The sequence below is a fragment of the Canis aureus genome, chromosome 2 (genome assembly GCF_053574225.1).
Source record: "Canis aureus isolate CA01 chromosome 2, VMU_Caureus_v.1.0, whole genome shotgun sequence".
Taxonomy (NCBI): Eukaryota; Metazoa; Chordata; class Mammalia; order Carnivora; family Canidae; genus Canis; species Canis aureus.
In genome coordinates this window covers 3,575,483-3,591,980 of record NC_135612.1, presented here as the reverse complement: position 1 = coordinate 3,591,980, position 16,498 = coordinate 3,575,483, and the positions used below count along the sequence as shown (strand labels likewise).

General features: G+C 37.9%; 1 protein-coding gene across 11 annotated transcripts in view; it reads left to right on the top strand.

Moving 5' to 3' along the window:
- The window catches only part of FER (FER tyrosine kinase), a 434,062-nt gene that overhangs the window by 24,288 nt on the left and 393,276 nt on the right, over positions 1-16,498 (top strand). For 10 of the 11 annotated variants that reach the window (XM_077861808.1, XM_077861843.1, XM_077861834.1 and 7 more), the window contains exon 2: positions 758-903. Coding sequence is in view for 1 of the 11 variants with exons in the window: in XM_077861843.1 (XP_077717969.1) it covers positions 889-903 (15 nt within the window). In the remaining 10 variants the exon portion in view is untranslated. Of the gene's footprint in view, positions 1-757; positions 904-9,666; positions 9,735-16,498 lie in introns of all 11 variants that reach the window. The other variant, XM_077861816.1, reaches the window with a different exon arrangement.

Below are 16,498 nucleotides of genomic sequence, written 5' to 3'. Positions count from 1 at the left end.
AACCTTCATGAAATGTCCTCTGATTCTTGTGAAAGTCAAGGAAGTAGGGGAAATGACAGGAAAAAAGAATAGGCAAACAAGAAAGAGAAGCTTCAGAGAATGGGAGGGCTTGGCTTATAGCCAAGAAATTGGGATTAGAAATACAAGGCCCTGGGGCAGAAAATGAGGCACAGTGACAGAGCTGTAAGGGACATATGTTGACGTCAGTGGTAGAGAAGAGAGCGAGTGACCAAGAAGCACCTTAGGAATTCTCCTAGTTATAAGAATTGAGAGAAGAGCCGATGGAGGAGTCAGGCTTTGGCATGCTTAGGCATATTAGAGACAATACGAGTTTGTTGGGAGAATCTTTCCTAAACCTTCTCAGCCTTTCAGAGGTTTTCTTACGCAGTTAATTACTCCTTTAAGCTGCAGTAATATTTTAACAAATGTACTTACTTGCTGCTTTTGATATGCTTCAAACCTGAAATTAGTTTTATGATCTGAAAATGGAGAAAAACATGAATTACCTATTCAAAACTGAGGGGCTAGGTTAGGGGAAAAGGGAAGACATGTTACTCATCGAGAAGGTTGTGGGAAGAAAGAGGAGAGTAAGCAGGGATAGAGACGTTTGGTAAATACAGCATTCTTCTTATCGCGGTGACTCTGATACACCGTCACGGCTAACTTCCGATGGTAGCCTGCCCTGTGTGCTCCACGTGTGCATTTTCGCTTTTTCTCCATAGTGAACATTGCTGACTCCTTGAATTTCTTCTTGCAGCTCCTGTTTTCTGGCCAGACCTGTGGTCGTTCCAGTGAGACTCCACTGCACATTTTCTCAAGGGTCTTCCTCATCCCTAATGTGTAATCCTTCAACATGGACCTGCTGCTTTAGCTAAGACATGACCAGCAATGAACAGTAGTAAGGTAGGATTACTTCACTCTTTGTGAATTGCTAGGCTCTGAAACCATGAAAGAGTTTTGACTTGTCTTGATTTTGTGGTGTCTGTGTTATTCTATTTACTCCACCATTTCCTATTTCAGTTATGTATTTTTTGTCATTTATCCTACTGAATTCTGTCTCATTTGCGATATAACTATTGGTTTTTTCAGCTAACATTTATGATCATCAGAATCCCAATCTATAACCCTTTCCAGCTTGTGTGTCCACTAGTCCTGTATTTTCAACCACCTGACACCAAACTCAGTATATCTTATTTTCTTCCCAGTCTCTCCTCTGGTTTTTGTATTTCAGTTAATAGCATTATTAGTCACATTGTTCAGTAAGTCATATATTCATTTACTGTTTCATTCATTTGTTTGCTGTATATCAATACACTTCTATTAAGTATCAGGCAGTTTGCTGCTTCTGGGGACATGATGATGCATAAGCTGGACAGTCCATCCTTATAGCTTATATAAGATCTGGGGATCTGATGTGCAACTGGGTGGCTGTAATTAACAGTACTGTATTACGTACTTGAAATTTGTTAAGAGAGTGGATCTTAAATGTTATCACCACACACACGCCATCATAATTATGTGGAGAGATAGAGATGTTAACCTTATTGGGGTAATCATTTTGTACTGTATACATAGATCTGGTCATCATGTTGCACACCTTAAAACTTACCTATGTTGTATGTCAGTAATATCTTAATAAAGCTGGGGGTGGTGGAGGGAAAGAAGGAATAGGGGGTATAAGCACTTTATGCAAGAGTTTGGTGAGTTTGAGGAACATCAAAAAGCCCAGTGTTGCTGACTTAGTGAGAGAGGCAGAGATGGGTAGGAAGAGGTTTTAAAAATATGCAGGGTTTTGAACAGTTTGGTAGGAAGCTTGTATTTTATTCTAGATTATATCATTGTTTGAGCTGTCGTGAGAGGAATGGACTGACCGGCCAGGTGAAAGTGAAAGCTGGCAGTTGTAGGAGCGGAGGTGAGATAGTGGTGGCCCGGTAAGGTGCCAGCAACATGGAACAGAGAGGTGGATGGATTTGAAACACATCTGAATCAGAATTTGTGGGACTTTGAATAGTTTGGGTATGGAAACAGAACATTCTGAAGGATGACTCTGAGATTTTTGGGTTTTAAGCAACTGGGTGGATGAGCAACTGGGTAGATGCTGGCATCATGCCCAGAAACCTTTTAGACAACTATCTTTGCCATTATGTCAAAGATCGGTTATTTCACCGAAAGGGAAATTAATTATAATGTTAGAAATAATGTTAGTGCTGGAAATAAAACCATCTGGCAAATTTGTAATATGTACTGGTTAATACTTTGTTTTGCTTTTTCCCTTGAAATTTAATTTATATGACTTTCTGTTTTTATTTTATTAAAAATCTTTTTGATTTGAGTATAGTTGACACCCAGTGTTACATCAGTGTCCAGTGTACCACAGAATGATCAACAAGTTTATACATTATGCTGTGCTCACCACAAGTGTAACTACTCCCCTCTGTCACCACGCAGTGCTGTTATACTATCATTGTCTACATTCCTTGGTGGTGGCTTTTAATTTCTATGACTTTTGATTGTTTTTTAAGGATTTTATTTATTTATTCATAAGAGACAGAGAGGCAGAGACACAGGCAGAGGGAGAAGCAGGCTCCCTCCGGGGAGCCTGTTGTGGGACTTGATCCTGGGACTCTGGGGTCATGCCCTGAGTTGAAGGCAGATGCTCAACCTCTAAGCTACTCAGGCGTCCCTATATTTTTATATTTATATAAGTTAATAAATTATGTAGTTTATATATAAATTTTATATATAAAAAATAGTTAATATATTAAATACTTCTGGAATTAATATAATAAAAAGTTAATAAAGATATATTTATGTCCTTATATATATATTTTACATGTTTATATATATTTTATAGCTTTATTTTATATATATTAAAGATTTATATATATTTATATATTTTGAAGATTTATTTATTTATTTTAGAGAGAATGAGGGAGAGAGAGTGCAAGGAAGGGAGGAGCAGAGGGAGAGAAACTCAAGTAGACTCTGTACTGAGTCAGAGTCTGACTCAGGGCTGGATCCCAGGACCCTGACCTAAATCATGACCTGAGTCAAAATTAAGAGCCTGGCGCTTAACCTACTGAGCCACCCAAGTGCCCCGTTTCTATATTTAAAATCGTTTAAAACTATATTAGAAAGATTGTGATAATATAAATTTTTTGTTATGCCTATCCTAATAATTTCCTGCATGGTTATAATATCAATATCACATATAAGAAAATTAACATTAATTTAAGAATATCTTTAAACATAATGGTCCTTATTCAGATCTCCCCAATTGTCCCTAAAATTTTTTCTTTAGAATTTTGGATCCAGGAGTCAATCAGGTTTCATGCATTGCAATTGATTCTTTTTTTTTTTTTTTTTAAATGTTTATTTATTTATGATAGTCACAGAGAGAGAAAGAGAGAGAGGCAGAGACACAGGCAGAGGGAGAAGCAGGCTCCATGCACCGGAAGCCCGATGTGGGATTCGATCCCAGGTCTCCAGGATCGCGCCCTGGGCCAAAGGCAGGCGCCAAACCCCTGCGCCACCCAGGGATCCCCGCAATTGATTCTTATGTCTCCTTTATTCTCTTTTAATTTTGAACAGTCCTTTTTTGTTTTTCATGATTTATATTTTCTTTAAGAGATACAGTTTGTGTATACTTAATGTCTTTCTTGGGAATTGCCTGGTTCCTTCGAACCTTATTCATCTAAAACTTACTTGCAATTTGTTTCTTTTCCTTCCAGTTCTCAGAGGTTGCTAGAAATAAAAGTGTTTATTCCAAGCTTTTTTAAAAAACCGTCATTCCATCATTAAGTAGACATTGGCTGAGGTTTTTACATTTGGTTGCATTAAATTAAAGATAAGGAAACTGTGGGAGATCCATGTTGTATTTGATCCACTGACACCTGTCAGCAAATGAAATTCATTTAAAACAACAGAAGTCTGAAGGAGCTCCTCCACTACCTACCATTACCCACTCCCACCTTCTAACCACTTGGTTATACCTAGGAATGTATATCTAGTTGCCATGGACGTTATAAAGCAGTATCAGTCTAAGGTTCTGTCTTTGAAAAATGCCCAATTTCAAGCAGGAAGCAGATTAAAATGCGAATGATGAATAAACCCGTTAGTAGAGACAACCAGAGCTAAGCATGAAGAGGTCCTCTCTGGTGCTTGTGTGGAATGGCATTCAGTTCTCTCCTTTCTTGCTCGCTTCTGAGTTTTACAGATTTGGTTGGTTTTCTTTAAGTGTTATATGGCATTTAGGAACAAGTGGTGTTTTGGGGGGAAGGAGTAGGAGGAACTTGTAAGCAGCATTTTTAAAGAGGGGAAGAGTCCTATTTGGTTGAGAGGATAGAAAAAAGTGTCAGTGAGGAAGGGACTACTCATGGTGGGTTAGGGAGGTCTGTGAAGCCTTCTCCTTCTTTTTGTTCCAGCTGGGTTTAGGTTATACTCTGTGCTTTTACTACACTTTATCCTGGGATCCCTTATAGCAGTTATTGCCGTGTGTTAAAACTGCCTATATAGTAAGCTCCCTGAGGCTGCGGCCAAATTTTTTTTTTTTTTTTTTTTAAATCTCTGTGTACCCAGGGCCTCACTCATTGCCTGGCATATTGTAGACATTGAGTAAATACTTATTGGATAAATGAATGAATGAATGAATGAATGGAAGACTTTTACTAAGCCCTAGTACAAAAAGACAGGTTCCTTTTTTGGGCAGCCACAGTAATGGTTGGACCTGGTTTGATTGATTCATTGTTGAGGTGCTCAGTTAGAGCTGGAATTCATTTAGGAGACTAGGAAAGGGACAGAGATGAAACCAGAGCACTGTATGAGTCGTGATACAATTGGGAGATTTTTCAGAGAAGTAGCTATCATGAAGATGTAAGCACTGTTGTCATTTGGTAAATAAAATAAATATATTTGAAAGAGAACATTTTTTTAATATTAAGCATTCCATCTGTGAAATTTGATCTTTACTTTCTTAACATTCAGTCTTGAAATATTTGTTGAGGAGTGGTTAGGTGGCACCGTCAGTTAAGCTCCTGACTCTTGGTTTTAGCTCAGGTCATGATCTCATGGGTTTTGGGATTGAGCCCAGCACTTGGCTCTGTGCTTAGCGGGAAGTCTGCTTAGAGAGTCTCTCCCTCTGTCCCTCTGACTACATGCTTGTGCACACGCACATGTTCTTTCTCTAATGAAAACATCTCTTAAAAAAAAAAAAGTTTGTTGGGAAGTCTTTTCCTTATATTTTTTTATGTTATAAAACAGATACATGCTTAGGATAAATACGCAAATTAGAAATAGATAAAATAGAAAGTGACATTCTTCTTACTATTCCAGGTCTCAGTCTTCAGAAGGAGCTAATGTTAACAGTTTGATTTATATCAAATTGGTTTTTGAAAAAAATATATATATTTAGAAGCACATGTTTATGTTTGTATAATTTTAAAAATAGGTCACTGATGTACATGTTCTGAAATTTGCTTTTCCTGCTTATCCTTTGATTTTTATCTATGTTCCATATAATTCCAAAAATTTTTGGATATATAGGAGGACAGAAACACCAGCAGAGAGTAATAGCATACAACCAGAGCAATTGGATATATAGGGAAGATAAAATTTAAGGAGCTCAGAATAAGAAAAATACCTGCTAATTTATATTAGTATAATTGCTTTGATTTAGAAGTACTTCTCTTTGACTTCTTTAACCTACCTGAAATTATAAAAGGAATTATTTTTCTTATGCATTGTAGAATAAACACGTAAGAGATAGAGTAAAACTTTAAGATTTATTGAGTACATGAAGATAGTTGTGAATAGGACACCCTTTCATTACTGAGTGGTATTATAACAAAGGGCAGAGGCCAAGAAGCCATCTGGAGTAGGCGATATGAACACAGTCCTGAAGGTACTGATTAGTAAAGCTTTTTTAAAAAAATGGCTAGAGGAAATGAAGAAGGATTGACTCAGCTGAAAGTTGTTAGGGCAAATGCAATAGAAAGATAGGAGGTCAGGGAAAATCAACTGATTTAATATTTATAGGGAAAGAAGTAGGGAAGTTACATGCCCAAGTTTGCCTGGGACAGTTCTGGAATAATAAAGAACAGCACCTCATTTTACTTTTAAAAATATCCCAGTTCTGGATGATCGGTGGCATCACCCTTAAAGGGAGAGAATATGGGGGTCCCGATAAATTTTAGAGAATATACTTCAATCAGTGGGTGGCTGGAGATATTTTAGAGGTTAAAGAGTGGATGTGGTAATAGTTAACAGTACTGGAAGAATGGTACATAGTAGGTTATGGCCTAAAACTAGAATTTTGAAGTTTACCTTTGCAGAGATGAAACAGTTTAAGATTTAGGCTATGGGCAGTAGCAGTGGGTGGTTGAAATGAAGTTGGGTTGAATGGATCTTTGGAGAAGAGAAAGACTATAGAGGTTAAAATTTCCATGGATGAGGATATGAATTGGGTTAGAGAATAAGATTTGGGGGCAAGTGGAGACTGGAGACTGAAAGGAAGATTTGGAGACAACAAAGCTAGGTGGGGTAGGACTTGGTAGAGCTGAATGAGAAGAGATTTTTGAATGAAATTGGAAGGGCAGTGATTTGGACGTGGCACTAGGGAATCAGGATAATATTACCCATCCATCTACCTCCCAAGCCCCCCAGCCCCATGGGTAGAGGTGGTACAATGTAGGGAAGGTTTATCCTCCGCCTGTGAACACTGTGTTTTTGGGGATCCAGGTTTCAGATAGGGTAGGCAGTTGAAGGGTAGAGATTTCGGGAAGTTCATTTACAACCTAAATGGAATTCTAGAGGAACAACTTGGGAAGACAAGACTTTAGAGAAAGGATGGAACAGGAGTGGGAATTAGACCTTGCCTTTCGAGAAAGGACTTGTCTTATAAAAAGAAGCCAAGAACGGAACAGACTCTCCTCGGTATTCTAAACAGTGGCATGGGCAGCTCTGGTGGCGCAGCGGTTTGGCGCCTGCCTTTGGCCCAGGGCGTGATCCTGGAGACCCGGGATCGAGTCCCGCGTCGGGCTCCCTGCATGGAGCCTGCTTCTCTCTCTGCCTCTCTCTCTGTCTTTCTCTCTGTTGCTCATGAATAAATAAATAAATAAAATCTTTAAAAAACAAAACAAAACAGTGGCGTGAGGGGCCCTGTCATTGCAGGGTAGAAACTGGCTTTGGATTAGTTCATTTAAATTATAACTTAGGAAACCTCTATGGTTGCCATTCTGCTACTGTGTGCCTTTAATGAACCTATGTGAAAGGAGACATATGGATTTTGAAATTATTTTGACTTCTTCCTGTATTGCTCTTCTCTTTGAAGGGAAGAAATTGCTTGGCCTTAATTTGAACACTGAGCTCTTTTTATAATAATTGATCATATAGGAAGAGTAAAAGGTTAAGAAGTGTCTAGATAATGGTTGTATCTCAATTTAGACCATACAAGGTCGTGTGCATTGTGGCCATACTTAATGTTTTTAATCTTTGTTCTCGTTTTCCTTCAGATCAACAATTTTTCACCAACATGTCCCTCATTTTCCTACCCTTGTGACCTTGCTTGTGTTTAAACTTCTACTTGGAAAGTAACCCTCCTTCATCACTTGCTTTTCCGTGTTCTGTCTTGTGTGGGTGCTATCTCTCTCTCTCATGCTTTATTAGTAATGACTACTTTTTAATGTCTCTCCAAAGCCAGGCACGTTATATATCCTGTCTCCTATAATCTTCATAACAACCCTGCAAAGTAGGTGTTACTATCCCAATTTTATTATTATTTATTTTTATTTTTTAAAAAGATTTTTATTTATTCATGAAAGACAGAGAGAGAGGCAAAGACACAGGCAGAGGGAGAAGCAGGCTCCATTCAGGGAGCCTGATGCAGGACTCGATCCTGGATCCTGAGATCACACCCTGAACTGAAGGCAGACGCCCAACTGCTGAGCCACCCAGACATCCCTACTACCCCAATTTTAAAGATAAGAAAATCAGGCTTCCAGAAGTTTAATTAAAATGCAGTTATACAGCTATTAAATGGTAGAGTTACCCAGAACTGTTTCCAGGGCCACCTCCTGTGTACACACTTGCAGATAAACACGTGTATATGTGCTCTCTTCTTAAGTATCCCTCAAGGCTTGTTGGAGAGGTTCTCTCCCTCTTTCTTTTTTAATATTTTATTTATTTATTCATGAGAGACTCAGAGAGAGAGAGGCAGAGACACAGGCAGAGGGAGAAGCAGGCTCCATGCAGGGAACCCGACATGGGATTCGATCCCAGGTCTCCAGGACCAGGCCCTGGGCGGAAGGCGGTGCCAAACTGCTGAGCCACCCAGGCTGCCCCTCTCCCTCTTTTTTATTTTTTACTTTATTTTTATTTTTTTAAAGATTTTATTTATTTATTCATGCGAGACACACACAGAGAGAGGCAGAGACACAGGCGGAGGGAGAAGCAGGCTCCAGGGAGCCCGACGTGGGACTCGATCCCGGGTCCCCAGGATTACGCCCTGGGCCGAAGGCGGCGCTAAACCGCTGAGCCACCCAGGCTTCCCCATGTCCCTCTTTTTTAATTAGGAAATGCTCTCCAGCTTTCCTGAGGTGTAAGTGAGGTATAACATGTGTGTTTAAGGGGCACCATGTGATACAGGTAGATGTTGTGACATGACGTTCTCCTCTTAAAAAGCCTTTTGGAGCTCTCCTACTCAGCTGAGCTCTTTCCCTTTTCTGTGTCCTTGTAGCACTTTATGCCTCATGCTTTTGTCTTCTGTGAAGCCTTCCTGGATGGCCTCTAGAAATGCGCACGCTTGTGTATCCCCGCTGAGTTTATAACACATTTGTCTTTGGGAACCTATTGGATGATAGGACAGTTGTTTATTTCCAGGTTCGTTACCCTTAGGAACTTGTGGGCCTTTGAGACTGGGGACTATAATCTTATGGATCTTGATATTCCCGGCACTGAGAAATATATCTGACACATAGATAGATGTTCACTACACGTTGCTGAATGAATTTTGAATGACGTGACGTGTATCATCATTACCCATGAAGTTGTCTGTTTAGTCTTAGTTCACCGTAAATTGTTTGACGGCAGTAACTGGAATTTTATTTTTGTACCCTTAATAGGATCTCTCCCAGAATTACTCAATAAATGCCTACTGATATATATTAGTACTTTAAAACAAAGAAAAAAATTCTGTTAATAATTCTTCTCTCCCCAAATAATTTTAAATGTCAGTACTTCACATACATTTCTAAAATTAAAAAGTAGTTAATTCAGAAACAAACATATTGTTCATTTGTGTATAGATCATGCAGTGTTCCTTCTCAGTTGGATATATTATCCGTTAATGTTGTTCCAGTAGGCTGGCTGGACAATCCAGTGCTGTTTCAGTTAAATTAACTTTTATTTTAAATTAAGCTAAAAGCAACACTTTCAAATAAAGCATGAGAGGAGTTTTAAATACTGAATCTGTAAGGTGGCCAAGGTCAGCATATATTAAGTGGAAATGAATGATGTGTCTTTATAGTTAAACTTTGGTGACTCCTCATTCCTGCCTGTATAACTGCTTATGAAAAAAACAGCTTACTTTGTATTCATATGACATCAGTTTTTTGGTTTGTAAATCTATTAGTTGCGTACTTGGTGGCTGACTTTGTTTTTGTCTTGCTGCAGGCAGCTTAAAATTTTGTTCCAATAGAGTCACCGTTTCTGATTTCTGTCAGTATTGAAACTTAGGAAAGGTAAGAAATACCATTAGATAACTACATTTGTACTTCAACTGATAAATGATTTTATATAGGCTTTATCAGTGAGCAAACATACTAATAAAGTAATTTGAACCATAAACTGATTTTGATGGGTTTTATGAGTCAAGGATTATAAATTCCAACTCAGCTGAATTTCTTGCTAGCTTGTGAAAATATCTCTTGGGGGAAGAATGAAATACTTCCTCTTTCTATTACATAGTTTTTATTCACTTATTTGTATGTTTTTAAAATTCAGCATAACTCCATGGTGTATTTGAATCTCTTTGTCAATGTTAAAATAAAGAAAATACTTTGATCATAAGACATCATCTATGTTAAAAATAAATGAATCTTATTTGAAAGAATATTCAATACAGATGAAAATTTCTTTATGCTACATAAAAACAATATTTCCATCTGTATTCTCACAGAACCTAGAAATTGCCCGTTGTGAAGAGAAAAGTTTAAAAACAGGAGACATTTTAGAGTAAATACTTGCATATACCCTTATACTTAAGAAATACTATGGGAATTCTGTTATCCTTTTTTTTTTTTTTTTTTTGGAATTCTGTTATCCTACCAAGGAAACTAGTTATCTGTTTTATATTTTGCTATTTAATAAATACCTATTTTATTTAAAAGTATGTATGGATTTCTTTTATACAGTATGAACTTCTAATTTTTGAAAATATATCAATTTTTAATGGTTAAAGTTTTTGATGACTATGGTAAATTGAAAACTCCGCATAACTCATTTGATTCTTAATAACAAGCTGAATAAAATTAATTTAAATAAACCTAAATAGTCAATAATTCATTAGTTTCATTATCTTCACTTTTTAAAAGATGCTATTTAAAGTAGACATCTTTACTAATACATGCATGCATTTTTGTTTAATACTGTTCCTGCTTGATTTGTACTTACTATCTACTAAATTATAGATATTTTTATTTTAAAATTTCATGTACAAATCTCTTAAAAAATGGCTTCACTCTTGAAATTGTTTGCAATAAATTGAATGCCTACTGTATTCTGGCTTGTAACTTAAGCCCCAGTGATGCGAAGATGAAAAATATGTGACGTTTCATAGTTTAGTGGGAGAAAGATATTTCAACGAATAGCTAATGTATACCGTGAGAAGTATTTATATTAATCACAGATACATACCTGACCCCTGAGATCTGCGGAGTCGGCCCGGGTGGTTCTGACTGTGGGGATAGCCAGAGAAGCCTCCACAGAGAGTACTACTTTAAAGTTTCACTCTCGAAAATTCTTCAGGCAGACGAGGGAGGAAAAGCCTGCAGCCTGAAGGGACATCTGCAAAGACACAGAGACATTTAAGGAACCCTGTGTAGTAAGGTGTGGTTCTGTTGCTGAGGGCGGAAGGTTGTGTGCGGCCGGCTGGCTTTGACTACTAGGCAAAGGGGTTGGAATTTGAATCTGTAGGGTTAGGGTTGTAAAATTAATACCTAGTATTATCAAGTATCCTAAAGAACGAAGACTGAGAAGTCGTAGGGACTGTGGGGCATGAGAGAATGGGTGTAGCATTCCAGTGCTGTGTGTACCTAATTCGTTCAACAGTTTTTTTTTTTTTTTTTAATTGCAAACTGCATGCAAGGCCCAGTTTTAAGGACTGGAGTTACATGCGGGGGGAACAGAGCAGAGGACTTCCCTGATGGATTGCAGCTCACATGACAGATCAGTCCTTGATATACCAGCCCGTCTGATCCCTTCTATGTCTCTGTCTCTCTCTGTAAGTTGTGGCTGCTGCATAACTGTATACTTTCCTTGCCCTTTTTTTTTTTTCGTCTTTCTTAGGGTTAATGGGCAGCTCTTTCCTATTATTAATGGAAGAATGTAGCTGAATTTGTGATGCCCTCTCCACATGTTGTTCTTCCTCCAAGCTATACTTTGAGATTTGGGCGTTACTTTTTTTTAAAAAATTAGAACTTCTGTGGAGGTAATTGTAGACTCACATGGAGTTGTATGAAATAATAATCCCTGGTACATTTTGTTCGGTTTCCCCTATTGATAACATTTTCAAAACTATGTATAAGATGACAACCAGAATATTAACATTGACAAATTCCACTAATATTATTCATAGAAATATGCATTTTAATTGTACTTGGTTTTAATTGTATTCATTTGCTATGTATGTATTAAGTCCTATAAAATTTTATTACCAGTCTAGGCTCATGTATCCACCCACCATCAAAGTACCAGTACTAATACTCCCATCCAAGTACTAACCAGGCCCGACCCTGCTTAGCTTCCGAGATCAGACGAGATACCAGTACTAATACTAATAGAAACCTTGTGTTCCTCTTTCATGACTTTTCCCTACTCTGTTTTGCAAGCTTTAAACCCTGGCAACCCTTACTCTGTCCTTTTCCCAAAATTTTGTCATTTCAAGAATGTTATATAAATGGAATCCTACACTATGTGACTTTTAGGGATTGACTTTTTTCATTCAGCAGAATTCTTGGAGATTCATCCAAGTGGTTGCCTGTATCAATTTTTCCTTTTTTACTGTGGGTCGTATATATTCACTCATTGAAGGATCTCTGGGCTGATTCCAGTTTGGGGCTATTAAGAATGAATCTGCTATGAACATTTGTGTACAGGTTTTTGTATGAAGATATGTTTTAATTTCTCTGGCATAAATGTCCAAGAATGCAGTTGCTGGGTCATAATGTAGTTGAATGTTTAGTTTTATCAGAAACCAGAGTGGCTGTACCATTTTGTCTTCTGACCAACACCAAATGAGTAATACGGTTTTTCTCATGTTCCCACAACCATCTGGTCTTGTCATTATATTTTATTTTAGCCATTCTGATAAGTGTATAGTGCTATATCATTGTAGGTTTTTTAGTAATTTTATTTTCTTTTAATAATTTTAAAAACAATTTTATTTATTTTCTTTTAATAATTTTAAAAATAATTTTATTTATTTTCTTAGGTAGGTTCCATGCCCAACATTGGGCTTGAACTCATGACTTTGAGATCAGTAGTCTCGTGCTCCACCACTGAGCCAGCCAGGCTCCCCTCGCATTGTAGTTTTAATTGCATTTCCCTGAAGGCTAATTATGTTGAATATCTTTTCATGTGCTTATCTGCTATTTTCATATCCTCTTATGTGAGATGTCTCTTCATATCTCTTGCTCATTTTCTAGTTGGGTTGTGGTTATTGTTAACTCTTGAATTTGAGAGATTTTTCTATATTCTAGATACTAGTCTTCTGTCAGATATATCCTTTCCAAATATTTTCTCAAAGTCTGTAGCTTGTCTTTTTATCCTGTTCACATGGGCTTTCACAGGCTAAAGTTTTTTTTACTTCCAGTTTCTTGATTTTTCTTTTTTACAGTTTGTGCTTTTGTGCCAAGAAGTTTTTCTAGAAGTTTTGTAATTTTATGTTTATATTTAAGTTTATGATCCTTTTTTTTTCTTTTTAAGAGAAAGAGAACACTTGTGCTCACGTGACGGCAAGGGAGAGGAAGAGGCAGAGAGAGAATCCTAAGCAGGCTGCACACCCAGTGCAAGCTTGATCTCATGACCCTGAGATCATGACCTGAGCCAAAATCAGGTCACACAGTTAAGATCGAGTCAGACGCCTGAGCCATTGAGGTGCCCCAGTTCATGATCCTTTTGAGTTCATTTTTGTTTAAGGTGTTAGGTCAAGATTGTCTGTCTGTCTCTTGCTCTCTCTCTTTCTTTCTTGGCTTGTAGATCACCAGCTGCTCCAGTACCACCGAATAGCTTTTAGACCTTTGCCAAGAAGCAGTTGAGCATATTTGTATGGGTCTATTTCTGGATTCTCTGTTTTTCTGTATTTCTAATTCTTTGTTTATACTCTACCAAGATCACACTGTCTTGATTTCTGTAACTTTATATTAGCTTATTCCCCAAGATGCACATACGTCTTTGAATGATCTTTCAGTCCCACTCTCTTCCTCCTCTCTTTCCAGAACTCAGGTGGTATAAATGTTGGATCCTTTGTCACTGTCCCACAGGTCTCCAAGGCTTTATTCTTTTTTGTCAGTCTGTTTTCTCTCTGTTGTTTGGATTGGTTCAATTCTATGGCTCTCTCCTTACTCACTGATTATATCCTCTTTCATCTGCACTCTTCTATTGAGCTTATCTAGTGAGTTTTTTCTTCCTGTTTTTGCATTATTTTAGTTCTGTGATTTCCATCTGGTTATTTTTATGACTTCTATTTCTTTGCTTAGATTTTCCATTTTTACATTTGTTTTTAAGAGAATTTATAACTGATGAAGCATTTTTAAGAAAGCCGATTTAAAATCCTTTTCAGATAATTCCAAAATCCAGTTCATCTCAATGTTGGCATTAGTTGATTGTCTTTTCTCATTCAGTTGTGATTTTTCTTGGATCTTGGTATGAGAAGTGATTTTTCAATTGAATCTTAGATATTTTATCTATTAATGTCAGAGACCCTGGGGTCCCTTTCAATGTTTTGTATTCACAGGAAGTTCTTCTGTTTAGGTTTAGCATGCAGACCTTTTGGCCTATTTTTATGGGTTGTGGTTTCAATGACAGTTAATTGTCAGAGTCTTTGTGCTGTTATCTTGGTTTGCTTTGTTTGTCTAATATAACTAGGACTCCCACAGGTTCCTGCGGTGTTGCCTGATAGAGTAGAAGATGTTTTTCATGGGCTGAGCCACTTAGGTATCTATTGGTAGAAAAGAACTAAGGTAGAATTTCCTTACTGTGCCCCCTGGCTGTCCCACTGGCTCTGAGTAGGAGAGGAAAGTCTTAGAGAGCAGCAGTTTCAGCTCAGATCCTTTTGTTGGTTCGGCCTGCCCACTATGCTGTCCTTGGGTGGGGAAGGACATCCCCAGACCTGAGAAGACGAGGAGGCTTCCTGACCTGATAGCTGGGTCGCTGTTGCTGGCTCTTCTTGCCTCTTACAGTTTTTCTTGGTGGAAAGGGGATTCTCAGGCCTAGCAGGTAAGGAGAGTGCTTTTCCTGGCTCTTTGTTTTTGGTGGGGCTCATAATTTCTCTTTTTGGTAGGGTCTGGCTCTCTGACTGTCATCAGAGTGATTTCTGTTGCATCCTGTGTGAGTTAGCCTATGTAGATGGGCTGCCTTTTGTTACTAAGTGGGAGGTTGGGAAAAGTTGGGTCTCAGTGACCTTCTGTTGGGTGCGGAGAACATGAAATGCTCCGCCTCTGTGCTGTTCTTCTAGTCCTAGGGCCAATGGAGGTTGCCTTCTGTCCCTCTTCCAGAGTTCTTCTTTGGTAGTCTTTTGTGCTATTTCCTGTGTCTATAGCTATGTCTTGGGCATTGGAACTGGGAAAAATGTTCTGTGTCATCTTATCTGTACCAGAAGCTTGGTTCTGCTTTTAATTTTGGTTTCTTTGTTATAGGAGCTTGAAGGTGGTTGAGAGATATTGGCTGGGGCTGAGTTTGGCCTAGTTGGAAGCTCTCCGATTCACTTTCTCTTATGAAATCCCATAAACATCTTCTTCTCCTGGATTTAATTTCATCCACCAGTTCTTCACAGAGCCTGGTGTATGGCAAGCTGAGGCTGACCTTTCTACATTTTGTAATGCCCTGCCCTGGTGCAGGGAGGCTTCTCTCTTCAGGTATTTTTTTTGACTTTCACTAGATTGGCCTGCTTCTTTTCATATTGGAGTATCTAGTGTGAATTCTCAGGATTTTGTTAACTCTGATTCCTCAGAAAGTCTTCTGGAAGTTGGGGTAGTATTGGGCACGTTGCCATAGTACATAGAGCACCAGAATTTTCTCTTTCTTTTCCTTGAAACCGTGCTGTGAAACTTGTAGCATGAAGTTGGTATTTGCTTTATTATGTTTAAATTTTTGATCTTTCTTAAAAGCAGTTTTTTGTTCTTTATATTAGTTATTAGAGGTAGGAGCTTCTGAGATACTGCTTCACTATATCAAATTTATCCCCACATTCCAATAATGACTTTTTTTTTTTTTTTTTTTTTGCAATTTTCACATCTTTCTCTGACATTTGGCATTGTGAATATCTTCTTTTTCATCCTGGTATCCGTAACTCTACCAAATCTCTTTTATTTTTTCCTTAAAGGAGCTCCATATTCTCATTCTTCCAATTCCATTGATATTGCCAACATTTCTTTCTTTTTCTTTTCTTTTTTTTTTTTTTTTAAAGATTTTATTTATTTATTCATGAGAGACACAGAGAGAGAAAGGCAGAGACACAGGCAGAGGGAGAAGCAGGCTCCCGCGGAGAGCCTGATACAGGACTCGATCCTGGGACTCCAGGATCACACTCTGAGCCGAAGGCAGATGCTCGACCGCTGAGCGACTCGGGCATCCCAGTTTTCAACATCTCTTATTAAAAGCTTTGAAGTTGTCATTGGATCATCTGTCTCTCTTCTGTTCCCTAAATTGATACACCAAGTCAAGAATCTTTCTTCTTAAGTCTCACTGATATTGTCAGTTGTAGATTCTCATTTTTCAAGTTATATATTGCTATGACTTACTCATTTATCTTATGTTTCACTTTATGTTTTTTTCCTCTTTCTTCAGGCTATTTTATGCCTAGCTATTAGATTAAAATCTATTTCTATGTCCCTCTTTATATTTATTACTATAACATACAGATAGAAAAGTACCTGAATCACAGATGCTCAGCTTGATGAAATTTCACAAACTGAACATACTTATGTAACTAGCACCAGTAAATTAGTCATTAAAAAAAAAAATCACATTCATGACCATGTTATTATTTTGCTTTAAAAACCGATTA